The sequence below is a fragment of the Gastrolobium bilobum genome, unplaced genomic scaffold (assembly GCF_033153095.1).
Source record: "Gastrolobium bilobum isolate Gb01-03AN ecotype WA unplaced genomic scaffold, APGP_CSIRO_Gbil_v1 utg15030, whole genome shotgun sequence".
Classification (NCBI taxonomy): domain Eukaryota; kingdom Viridiplantae; phylum Streptophyta; class Magnoliopsida; order Fabales; family Fabaceae; genus Gastrolobium; species Gastrolobium bilobum.
Genome location: NW_026897079.1, coordinates 127,389 through 141,654, shown reverse-complemented (window position 1 = coordinate 141,654; position 14,266 = coordinate 127,389). Strand labels below are relative to the sequence as shown.

Here is a 14,266-nt window from a genome sequence, read left to right as displayed (position 1 = left end):
ATTGGATTGCATGCTATTAGATTTGTGGCACGGAGCCAAGTTCAGCATGCGCCCATAGATGGGTATGACTGGTACTTCTGGAAATATATATTGTTTAAACTGTCTATCAGGAACTCTTGAGAGTGGGATTGGAAAATCCCCAGTTGTCCGATTTACAGAGGTTACTCTGTCCGATTTTCGACTCCATAAAATAAGAATTAAATTAGAAGAAGTATGCAATGTGATATGTCATGTGAAAAAGGATTAAAGAAAAAGAAAAAGTTAGTTCGTATTTTCGTAAGTTAAGTCTTCCGCTGTTTCTGTTAAGTATCATATGTATGTTAATTGAACCGGCTCGAGGCTGGGGATGTTACAAAAATAGTGGTAAAATTGACAAATTAGTTTAATTACCGGCAATATTAAATGTGGACTTGGATGGAAACAAATCACATGAGAATAATTGATAATAAAAAAAAATATAAGATGAAAGAGTATATTGGGGTTTATGAATTTCCCCCCCAAATATTAAGGATTATATTTATCTCATTTTATATGAGATAAACAACTTTCCTACACACCCATAAAGGAGTTGGGTCCCATCACTTTTTTTCTCTCTTCTCTTACCTGTGAGTCCCATTTATAATTTTTATTTGTACAACACGAGGTAACTTTTTTCCTACAACATACTAAAAGTATTTTCCAAAAATTAATCATGTCAATCGCACACCACTTTTGATTATTTTTACACTTTTCAATTAATTAATGTTCAAGCATGTTTCACCGCGAATTTATTCCCGCTTAACTGCTCTAGACATTCTTTCATTTTTCGGTTAATTTCAAAGTAAGGTCATTAGTCAATTAAGCAATTTGTACATCTTATTATTAATCAATAACTGATTTTCAACCAAATTTATCAATGTGACCATATATTTTAAAAGAAAAAAATATTTGTTATTTGAAAGAACATAAGTTTGTGTAATTTTTTTTTTTGATAACAAGTTTGTGTAATTTTAAGTGAAACTACTGTGTTTTAGCTAGTGCATGCCTAGTGATTTTTTATATTCTTTCACCTATACAAGATCACGAGAAGAGAGAAAATGAGAGTTTTATGGAGAGAGAGAAGTTAAAAAATACTAAAACACAATAATTTCACTTAAAATGTCACATACCTGTATCCTTTAAAATAACAAATATGTTTTCCATACTATAAAATGATGATCATGAAATTTTTTCATAATAAAAATTAATTATTTTGTTACAAAATGTGCAGGAAAAAATCAACATAATAAGTTAATATATCTATTTAAAAGCAATTGTTACATCTAAAATATATCTATTATGTTATCAAAAAAAAAATAAAAATATATCTATTAAAAAGTAATTTTAAAGAATCAAATCATCTCTTTTCATCTATTGTTTTGCTTTAATATGATGTAATCCCCAGATCATCAAATTTGTAGAATTATATTTCTAAGATAGACTCGTGTTCTATTATAATGTGTTTGTGTGTGTGGTGTGGTTGGCTATCAAAATTGAATGTTAAACAAAAGCAAAGCAAATGGAGCTTTAATACCAAAAGCCAATTTAACATGGTTCCTTCTTGCCTATCAAAAAAAAAAAAAAAAACATGGTTCCTTCTCATTTTTCTCTTGAATTGCGAGCTTAAGCTGATTGCAATAAAGGGACCGTTGATGGTGCTACTGGCAAAGCCGTAAAGGCAAAATTTGAATGATTGGACAAGATGCTAATGCGAATATTTGGTCATTGCTTACCTCAGTTCCCATGCTTTTAACTTTGAAGTGACAAGCACTAGTCGGTGGTACAATATGGTGATTGTAATTAGTGTTCCCCAAGCTCATTGGAAACTAGTTGTATCTAAGTCATGCTGCTTTTGTCCCTCATTAACCTTTTCATTTTGTTCTTGCGCACATGTCATAAAACATTGAAATCTTGAAGTTTATATCGTACAAATTTCAGAATTTGATGTGTTTTCTTGTCCATGTTGTGTGTCAAATGTTTGTTGTTCATATGAAAAATAGAATAGTTGTTACTTTTATTATATGATCTACAAATTGCATCATATAGTTTTCAATGAGACTCACTTGATCTTATGCAGGGATGATTCTGTATGAGCCTAATGTTACCACACAGTTGTTAGTTTCTTGTTTGCTTGAACCAGTTTACTGCATGACATTGATTATTTGGATTCCACAATTATGTTGCCTGCCAAAATTGACCACAGATAGAGTTTTCTTTTATTTTATAATTGAACCTTTCGAGGAAATTGGTGGAAAACAGCACCAACTTACTAACAGAGTGGCCTCTTGAGATCAGCTTTTAATCATGAGACATGACATCATGATAGGTGATCACTACAATTCATAATCTATGATTATAAAATATCTGTAAAGTTACATCTTAAACATTGGTGTCAATGTCCAGCATGCACTGGAAACATGCTATATATATATATATGAGTATATGCCTTGTTCATTGAATTCAGGAACACATTAAACCTAAGCCTCTATATAAAGAAAATACCAAAGAGAAACACTATCCTCCATTGAAAAAAATGTCAGACATTCTCAGGGAAGTTGGGTCTCCGGAGTATGGGAAATTTGAAGTCAAGTTCAGTAGGAAAAGTATTGTAAAAGCTGCCAATCCTTTACCAGAGCCATTTTCAATCACTCTCTCAAATCTTGATCTACTTTCAGGCCGTTTTCCTGTTACATACTTATATTTCTACCTCAGACCAAAATTAGGTAACTATAAAGCTTTTGTTGAGGCTCTTAAGAGCTCTTTGGCACAAGTACTTAATTACTACTATCCCTTTGCTGGCCAAATTGTTCAAAATCCCAAAACCAGTGAACCTGAAATCATATGTGACAACAATGGTGCTCTGGTGATTGAAGCTCATGCATATACCCCATTAAAGAATTTAGATTTTTATAATCTCAATGAAACTCTTCAAGAAAAGATAGTCTCCGTTCAACCAGACTTCCCCTTGCAAATTCAGGTAACAGACTACCCTTGTGGAGGCATTTCCATTGCATTTACTTTTGACCATGCATTAGGTGATGCAACTTCCTTTGGTAAATTTATTTCTTCATGGTGTGAAATAGCTCAAAATAAACCACTATCATGCCAACCAGACCATACTAGACACCTTTGTGCACGTTCTCCTCCCAAATATGAACCATCCTTAGACCAAACTTTTATCAAGTGCACCATGGAAGAGATACAGAACATGCCAATGAAACACATCTCACTTAAACGCCTTTATCATATCAATGCATCAAGCATTAACATGCTGCAGAGACTTGCATCTGTTGGTGGCACCAAGAGAACAAAGATCGAGGCTTTCTCTGCCTATGTATGGAGGATAATGATTGGCACCATTGATCAAAGCCATGAAAAGTGCAAGATGGGTTGGTTGGTGGATGGAAGAGAAAGAATGGGAACAGGTAAGAATACCATGTCAAATTACATTGGTAATGTCCTATCTTTGGCTTTTGGGGAGGCAAGTATTCAAGAATTGAAAAAAGCCTCTATATCAGACACTGCTAACATAGTGCATGAGGCAATTTCAAAGGTTAAGAATGAGGCTCATTTCTTGGATTTGATTGATTGGGTTGAGTGTCATAGGCCTGGTTTGATGCTAGCAAAGGCAGTATTGGGTCAGGAGGGACCAGTCCTGGTAGTGTCCTCAGGTAGAAGGTTTCCTGTCACTGAAGTTGACTTTGGATTTGGGACACCCTTGTTAGGGACAGTTTACACTTCCATTGAAAAGATAGGAGTTGGTTACATGAACCAAAGGCCAAGTGCTAAAGGTGATGGTTCGTGGACTGTGTCTGCTATCTTGTGGCCTGAACTGGCTTCTGCACTCAAGGATGACCCAATTTTTCAGCCCATGTCTGCTGCTAATCTTCAACTTTAGTGTAGGACATTGCCATTTTATCTTTATGGGGGAATATAGGTTGTAAAGTAATGATTGGGAATCCTAGACCATAAATATATCAAATTCTGTCGACCCCCAAGCTCATAAAATAAAATATATATTAATCTTGAATTCATCAACATTAATGTTTATTTTGCGGGGTATATGATGCATGAAATGATTTGAGAGAATTACAAGGGCTAATAATAACATATTTTGATTAAGATACTCCCCCAATTGGGGAATTGATGAGAAAAAACAACGAAGCATAGAAACAGAAATAGAGTCGTTCCAATTTGATACAGCACAAAACTGCAACCTGGCACATGGTTATACAGCAACAAAATGTTATCTCCATTTCCCTGCTTTTACAACACATATCCAATGGATCACTTACAAATACAAATTAAATATTAAACAACTCCTGAAAATATCGAGAACACTGCTAAGCTGCCCGTTAGCTTCGTATTTTCAGAAATTTAAAATGCTTTTGTCTGTGTTAACAATTACCAATTAGTAGTATGTGAGTCCAAAGATAGTACCGTTCCACAAAAGAACAGTGTATTCGATCTCTTTTATCTAATTCTCTACTCTTAGGTTCTTGAAAACTCAAGGAATTTACTTCCAACTAAAATTAGATTTGATCAAAGCCATGAAAATCAGGCTCTAATTCTTACTACTGCTAGGCCCATAATTCATGAAGATATGATGCTTATTGTATGTGAATATGGAAATTATATGTTATGTAATTTTCGACATAGTAATCGCCATAGGAATTCCTACAATAAGGTTATATTGAATTGGATTGGATTGAGATGCTGAAATTGGAATATTATTTTTAAAATTTTGGCCATGTAAAATATTTTTTCCTTGTTATTAATCCAATAGAGTCGTTTTTATATAAAAGTATTTTAAAATAAAATAAATTAATTAATATAGCTAAAGTGAGAGAATGTTAGAAATTTTATATGTGAGTAATATTAATTAATGTTTTTGTATTTTCTAAAATAATCGGGTTAATGGATATTCCAATTTATTGAAGCCCATTCTGATATGTTGAGTTGGACTTTTGACATCTTTTGGTATTAGGCCCAGTTGGACAACACAGTCTAAGCACTAATGTTTGATTGAGCTTTTGTGATGGGTAAATCCATCAAATACACTGTTGAGTAGGGTTTTGTTAGGTCCCTCTCTAGCCTATATATATTGGGGTTAAGTCTTCTGAGGTGTTATGCTCCAATCGCAAAGGCTGCAATTTTGGAATACGTTACGGAGAGGAAGACTCTAGTCGTGAGATCAAGTTCTTCATTCAGTTCAGTAGATAAGATGGTCCAATCAGGTACACAAATTCCTCTCACAACATGATGTTATGTTTTATCTATTATACATGTATCGATCTTTACGTTGAATTATTATATGAAAATGTCTTACAATATCAATAACCCGAGTTTTGGAATTCGTGATTTTTCCCTTTTATTTAGCATTCCTGCATTTATAGCACTTTCTTGATGAAAGTTGAGAGCTGTACACTTTTCTGCATTTTCCTAAACCCAGAATCAAATCGATTCAAACATGTCCCCAAAGCTTAAATCAAATTCGTTTATATAAATCTCAGCTTTCACTTCAAATCATCCCTGATTGTAAAACAATCAATTAACAACCTGCATGCATCTCAATTTCTCAATCAAGATTCATGAAAAATAATGTCAAAGACCATTCACACAGCCTTCAAATAAGAAGATATTGCTAACTGAAAATCAATATTATGCTATACAAGTAATTTTAAATAATGGGTACAAACCAATTTATCCAAATTCCCATAAAAGAATTAGAAACTCATGATTGCAGAATATTCAACAAAGAAACTCATAACAAAAAGAAACATTGTCATTACATTTGCATACCCAAGTTTAAATGTAAAAAGGTTAAGAGATACGACAATATTCTCAAATTGAAATTGTTCAGCAAAAATAGAATCTAATCGGAATTACAGAACTTGAAGGTTGAATTCGGCTAAATCTTGGATTCCTCCAATAAACACGTCCTTGCATGTGCCTTCTTACAAAACGTAGAAAACTTGAAAAAACTAAAAAACTAAGACTCTGTTTGAATACTGTTTTCAAAAACAGTTTTTTAGTTTTTAGAACAAAAAAACAAAAAAACTCGTTTGGTAAGGTCTGTGTTGTAAAAAAAAATTTAAATACTGTAACTGTTTTTTTGTTTTTAGAATCAAATTTAGAGAACTTTCTGTTTTGATTTTTAACTTTTAAAATAAAAAAACCATAGAAAACAATTGTTTCCATAATTATTCTACAAAACAGTTTTAAGAACAAAAAATAAAAACACAATCAAATAGACAAAGTGCAAATGCTTTGCTTGCTTTCCATCAGATTCATTCTTCATCCAATGATCCACAATTTGTCACATCAGCCATTTCTCACTCTTGTGCTTCCCTGTTATCACATACGTGGCAAAGGAAAAATATAAGGGAAATTACAATTCTACCATTAATAACCCAATCACTCTAGCGGGTCTGTTTTGTACACTCTTGGGCCTTTTTCACCTGCATTTTAAGCTATACACAAGCCCAATATATCAGAAATTACATCATTAATTCAGGCAAAAGTTGCAGCTAACACTCATATATATATCAGATAAGTTGATTATTTGGTAGCAGTAATAGTTGCAAATGTTAACTCAAAGTATTAAAATTAATTAAGTGAAAAAATAGTATAAAAATAATCACAATATGTAAGAACAAAAAAATTGATTAAACAAAGACATAATTGTCTATGATGTCAGGGATTTATAATTTGTTCTCAAATTATTAAAGGGTTTAGTGTGTGTCATTTAAAAGAATGCAAGTTATGTTCTTTTAGTGATTTACACAGAGTACGACCGGTCGTACCCTGTGTAATTCTGAAAAAATTACTTTTTTCACTTTACACGTCAACGATGTGACTGAGGAGAGAGAAAAAAAAAACTTTTCAGTTTTACACAAAATACGACCAGTCGTACTTTGTGTAAAACACTTAAAATGACACAAACTTGTGTCGTTCAAAAATACTTCTTTTTCCCATTATTAAAATGCTTCTATGTCCTAAAATTTCCTTGGGACGCATCTTCGACAGATGCAAAGGAGAAGAAACAAGAAGATCTAACAGTCTAGCACACAACAAATGGTCAAGCTCTTCTTGGACCTTCCTTTGTTAGAGTTTGCTGTTAGTTAAACCTCATATAACCATAGTAAATGACTTTTATTAAGATTTCTTTCTTGTTAAGGTAACTAGGATTCAAATCAATTGAAACATAGTACTGTTACGGATATTTGTTAGTTGTCCTTGTCAATAAGAGTTTGTTTGAGTAGCTTTAGCCTAATTCATTGGAATTGTCAAAATTTGGATGTTGAATAAACATTTTGCATGCTGGACACTTTATTGTGATTTAGTGAAAGCATATCCCTATATTTATGCATATAGTGGTTGGAATAATAACTTTATATAAAAAAGTAGCAGATTATTTTGAGTCAATGAAAAAGAAATTTAAAAATAAACAAAGGTGTTTTATTTTTCCTCTCCCCCTTTATTCAACAAGGAAATGTCAAGTGTTGGGAGTGTATATACCAAGGCGTTGGAATGTTCAACAAAGACGGCGAGATCAAGGAAATAAAAATGTGAGCCTTTTTTAAATTAGAAAGGATGATGTAATAATCGAAGTGCCGAGCTAATAATTTTTGGATTGGAATTGCTCCAAATTTGAACAGTCCAACGCAATGGTATATCCATATTTCGTATGTTTGCCCGATATTTTCCTAATAGAATATGGTACGTTTTTACCTAATGATTATTTTTAAGTCGTATTATTTATAGAAACAATTTTTTAAAACACAGGGTTTTGTCACATTAATTATTTATTTTTCGTTATTTTCATATTATAGTTTTTAAAGTTTGATCAAACGGCAAACATAGCAGCCACAATGATATTGACATTTATTTAATTTTTTATTTGACATCTTGACAAATAATGCAAACTAAAATATATATGAATAAAATTATCTTATATAAGTGTAAAAATAATAAATTTTACATTTAACTGTTAATTTTATTTTTATTTAACGGTTCACGTATTAAATTTAAGTGGAATCCATAATTAAGATATGATGAAACACTTTCTTCTGATATAAATTGATAATGTCTTTATATATAGGTGCATGGTCAACTTGTATCTAAAACCATACATTACTAATGAATTTGGGCTTTTTCACCCTTTTGCCCCTTATTAATTAATTAATAACCATTTTGCCCCTGATTCGAAACTATCTACCAATCTGCCCCTCTTTAATCGACTACCTTGCATTTTTAATCGACTAAACGGTTGTTGGGAGATTTAATCGACTAAATCTCTCTACTTAATCGATTAAAATCATACTGACTTATTTTTTTTTGTAAAATATGAAGATTTAGTCGACTAAATAGGGAGATTTAGTCGACTAAATCTCCCAGCAGCCATTTTTTGTCTGTTTTGGTCATTTAGTCGATTAAAAATGCAATGTAGTCGACTAAAGAGGGGCAGATTGATAAATAGTTTCGAATCAGGGGCAAAATGATTATTAATTAGTTAATAAGGGGTAAAAAGGTGAAAAAGCCAATGAATTTGAGCCGCTTGATTTAAGTGGAATTAATAATTAAGATTGAGTGTAATAGCTACAGTGGAAATAGATTATCTCATGTTTAAAAAAAATGACATGGTCATGAGACAATCATAACCATACAAATGTAAATTAACAGTTATGATTTAGTAATTACTTATTTTAATATTTCTCTCTCTCTTCTTTTATCATCACTAATCTACCTTTGTATAGTTATGATTGCTCACATGAATATATCATATCTTTTTCAACATGAGAGGAATAACTCTCAGATACCGTACGAATAAAAAAATTTACACTTAAATTAATCATTGATTACTCTTGCATTTAGAGACTCACATAATTAATGAGTTTAAGTGAAATTAAAAATTAAGATTTGATTATTTATATATATATATGTATATTATTTTCAATATTAGCCGGTAATTCTATTTATACTTAATGACTCAAATTTATTAAACATATGAACCTTTAGATGCAAATAAATTAATAATACATATAAATTTTTTTATTTTTATATTGGAGTGAGACTTTTGGGATAATTTATAATTTTTAAAAGAGTTATTTTAAAAAAAAACTTCAAGTTTTAATTATTTATTTGAAATTTTAAAATAATAAAATAGATAACACGTTTTACTCTGATTCTTTTTTTGTTGAAAAAAATATATTAATTTTTTATTATATAAATACAATTTTCTTCAAATATTTTTTTATTATTATTACCATATATATTTTATACAGCTAACAATAACATAGTTCGAGTTAATAATCTTATCTGTCGTATTCGGGCATCAATGAGAGTCAGATTTTAACAGTTAAAGTGAAGGAAATATTTTTACAGATTGACTAATTAGTTCACGGGGAGATCATTTTCTTATTTAATAAAAGATAATTTTTTCATGTTGTGAGACATTGAAATCTATGTAATCTTTTTTATTTTTTTTAACAAGTGATGGGTCCCATCACTTGTTGTGTCTATGACATGAGAAATACAACCTTATATAACATGAGAAAAGAGAAATGCTTAGTCCCTGATACACCAAAGATTATATAGTGTTTGATAATGTCTCCTCAGTTCTTAATCTTTTGTATATGAGAGGTCTCTCTTAGAATTCGATAGTTCCTTTCTTCTTCCATTTTAACAAAAGTAAAACAAGACTAACAATGAAGCTACCGTAAATCTTACAAAGAAATATAAGATATTTTAAATATTTAAATTAAACTTAATAAAATAATAATTATAATTTAACGAATCTAATAATTAGAATTAAAAATGCTACGCAACGCAATTTTTGAATTTTTTTGAATCTCTACAACCAGTGGCAAAGCCACTTGTTACTTAGGTGGTGCCTTGACATAGGCTAATTTTAAAAAAATGGTATACTTTTTTTGAAAAAAAAATTATGATACAACCTTAGTATTGGTTGAGTTTTTGAAAATAATACAACCTTGGCACATGTTGAATTCTACTTGGCTAGATTTTTTGGCACTAGTTGAGTTTTACTTTTGGCTCCGCCACTATCTGCAACACATATTGAAATGTTAAAAAAATATCAAATACAACACGTATGTTTTGAAATGTTATAACTTATGTTGCACCGACACCGACACCGACATGGAACACGAGATACGAAACGACATTCCGACACGTTAATTTTAAAAAATGTTAAATTTCGATACGTTAGGACATGTTTTGATATTATATAATTTTTTAATTTATGTAGTGTATATTATATCTAGTATTCAATAATTTAACAAAAAAAAAACTAAACTTATAATACCCATCAATTTTTCAAGAAACATAATACATCCCAAATGTTTATATTAAATTTAATAAAATCGTAATCGTAATCTAACGAAGCTAATAGTTAAAATTCAAAATGCTACGTAAAGTAACCTTTGAATTTTTTTTAGTCTTTGTAAAAAGTATTGAAGTGTGACTGACTGTCGAAAAGTGTCGGATACGATATGATACGTTATAACTAACAAATCAAGCTTCCAGACCAATAAAAGCATCCCACAGTTCAGCCACCAAGGAGTTTCCTTGCCCAGATTCTTGGAAAAATCCAACAACCATCTTCCATTCCTCTCTTGCCAAATAAGGCAGCAGCTAACTCCAAAGAAAATGTTCGACCGGGGAGTACTGAGAAAGGACATTATTAATATTCCAATTCACACCTAACCAACCAGTCCAGAAAAGAAGAATTGATGAACGGGGGATTCCTGGTCCCGACTAATTAACTTCAGTCAAAAATCCTTCCTTCTTCGTCCATCATGTGCAAGCACTCCTCAGTATGATCGGATAGATAGAAACAAGGCGGGGGCAAAGGCTCAAAACGTTGGACCAACAACTCCCACTTCCAGGACCCATCTTGAGAATTGAGAAACATATCTCTTCAACTTTCGGTACTTCATTTGTTGCTTGCGGCTCTGGCCTTTTCAATTTCATTTAATATATTAATTATTTATATTATTGTTATAAATTATGAAAGTTGGAATTATGAAACTGGACACTAGAAGCTCGACCTAGTATCAGATTGGCTAATTATTAGGAAATAGTGACAAAAATAAAGAAAGATCACACATCGATTTCCATTTTTAACGTGAAAAATTCTGATAAAAATTACCGAGACCTAATCTAGATAATTGTCTAAAAACATTTATTACTGTAACTATAATATAATTGAGAAAAATATTTCTCAAACAGCTTGAGATATATTTATCTTCATTCACTCTAAAACTATTTAGTTTTGTTTATTTATTTTCTTATATTAATTGATTCACCTTTGAATGATTATGATTCTCATTTTCTCTTTTTTCCTTTATCACTATTGATCCATTTTTTTACGGTTACGATTTAGTAGCCGAAAATAAAATTATCTCAAGCAATTTAAGAAACGATAAGTCCAATATAATTTGATCTTATTTTAATTATTCTTAAAACATCAATACAATTTATTCAAAAATAAAAAAATCATATTATAATTTTTGAAATTATTAACTACTTAGCTTGGTATTACGATTATATAAAAAAATTTAGGGTTTTATAATTCTCATTTAACATGAGAATTACAATTTTTCTACAAACCCTTCGATTTTCGTGCTGACATGGGTCTTACATATAATTTTTTCTAACACATGGAACCCACATGTTTTTTATCTCTATAACATGAGATTTCAATTCTACTTGAACACGAGAATTATAAAACCCAAAAGTTTATGCCACTGCGTCACATTGTGTCACTTGCAGCCAACTGGTTGGTTTGCTTGTTTGTCTTCTGTTCATGTTACTCTCTCCGATCAAATCGAGCAAGTAAAATCAAATAAAGTTTAATTATTAAAAATTTGATTAGTTATTATTGTATGCTTGAAATAACTTACTACCTCATGATTATTTTATTTTTTGAATTTTTTTTTGTAGAGGTAATTACTTAAAAAGGTTAAATATGCACATATTCATTTTTATGATGCATATCATAACCTAAATTTAAGATTTATTAAAGTATATTCTCATTCTTTCATTCTGCCTTAATTTTTTTTAAAAGAACAAATATCCTTAATAAATTTGTCTTTTAAATAAAAAATTATTCACTTTAATGTTATGTTTGGATTAATAAAAATAAATGCAATAAAATATACTAAAATAAACTAATATTAGTTGTCATATTCAAATAATTTAAAATATGATAGAATATAATAAAAAATGATAAATGTAATTTATTTTATCTAATATTTTTATGAGTATAATATTTCTTCGGTAAAATACAAATAAAATTATCTCTTATAATCAAAGGAATAAGGGATTTTTCTCTCTTCTTCCCATCTTTTATATGATTTTATAATTCTCATGTTACATGAGAATTCAAAACTTATGTTGTAGAGACAAAAAGCATGTGAGACCCATATGTTAGAAAAAATTATATGTAGGACCCATGTCAGCAGGAAAATTGAAGGATGTGTATGACGATCTCAATTCTCGCACCAATAGGGATAGCCTAGTGGTGTTGGGTGTGTTTAGAGAGTGTTAGGTTCACTGTTCGATTCCATGTAATATCCAAAAAAAAAAAGATCTCAATTCTCATGTTGAATGAGAATTATAAAATCTATATATATATGGGGCAGGATATTCTTACACCGGTGTAAGAGTAATAACTCTTACACTTAATCTTAACCGTTGATCTTCGCATATCTAACGGTTATAATTAATAATTAATTAACGAGAATAATACAATTAATTACAGTCGTTTGATGGACGGAAATCAATGGTTAAGATTGAGTGTAAGAGTTATTACTCTTACACCGGTGTAAGAATATCCTGCCCCATATATATATATATATATATATATATATATATATATATATATATATATATATGATATTGTAACAATCAATTTCATCGTTAGATTGATTATGTTGATCCAACGGTTATATTTATTTCTATCTTTGTATGGTTATTATTTCTCATATTTAATGTGAAATCATTAAATATGGGAAATCACAACCATACAAAGGAGAAAATAAATATAAAGTATTAAATATGGGAAATCATAACCATACAAAGAGGAAAATAAATATAACCGTTGAATTCACATAATCGATCTAACGGTGAAATTGATTGGTAGTAACATTGATAGTAACACTAGTTGGTTGTTACAATATTTTTCCCCTATATATATATATATATATATACATATAGGGTTCCTTTTTCTGCAGTCAATGTAGATAAGCTGTTTACATTAAGCCTAAAACAACATTATTTTGGGCAGAAATCAATATATTTTTGTAATTATAATTTATTTCAGGGTTATAATAATCTTTTCCATTATAAATTTTTAATCTTTCCACCCAAAACATGTTATTTTGGGAATGAATATATATAATTTATCTAGGAAATTTTTTTTCTCCGGCAACTTGAGATAAGTTTATCTCCGGCCACCCTAAAACTATGTCGTTTTGTTTATTTATTTTCTTATATTAATTGATTCACCTTTGAATGGTTATGATTTTCTTTTTTTCTCTCTTCCTTCATTACCATTGATCCATCTTTGTACGATTATGATTTATAAGTCGGAGATAAAATTATCTCCGGCAGCTTGAGAAACGATAAACTCATTTATCTATATTAACTGTAGAAACATTAAAGTCATATATATATATATATATATATATATATATATATATATATATATATATATAAAAGTATTTCTCTAGTCTCTGGAGATAAAATTATCTCTAGTGAATCCAAAACGACGTCGTTTTGGGATTATAAGATTAAAAAATTATAAGGATAAAGACTAATATAATCATGCAATACATTATAATTACAAAAATACCTTGATTTCCACCATAAAACGACGTCGTTTTGTGGTCACTGGAGATAACTTATCTTCATTGACCGAAGAAAGGCTTTACTTATATATATATATATATATATATATATATATATAGGCAAAATGATTTCTGCAGCTGCTGTACCTACAGCAAGCAAGGATCCGCGTCCGAATCCTAGGATACGGCAACAGATCCTGAGTTTTTTTTTTTTAAAAGCCGTGGGGTCCACTTTTCTGTGTCAGCTGTAGATAACACTATCTACGGCTGCTGCAGAAATGTTAAGCCCATATATATATATATGGGAAAAATATTTCTCAAGCAGCTTGAGATAAGTTTATCTCCGGCTACCAAAATTGCGTCGTTTTATTTAT

The 14,266-nt window shown here is 30.3% G+C and overlaps 1 protein-coding gene across 1 annotated transcript; it reads left to right on the top strand.

Annotated features, from left to right (window-relative positions):
- Positions 1–2,551: 2,551 nt before the first annotated feature.
- On the top strand, positions 2,552–3,916 carry LOC133303933 (coniferyl alcohol acyltransferase). Its single transcript, XM_061503908.1, has one exon. It carries the CDS (start codon positions 2,552–2,554, stop codon positions 3,914–3,916), a length of 1,365 nt encoding a protein of 454 aa, XP_061359892.1.
- Positions 3,917–14,266: the final 10,350 nt, after the last annotated feature.

Bases quoted from the DNA above. Each gene is read 5' to 3' on its own strand.
- LOC133303933 (XM_061503908.1), top strand. From the start codon at position 2,552: ATGTCAGACATTCTCAGGGAAGTTGGGTCTCCGGAGTATGGGAAATTT.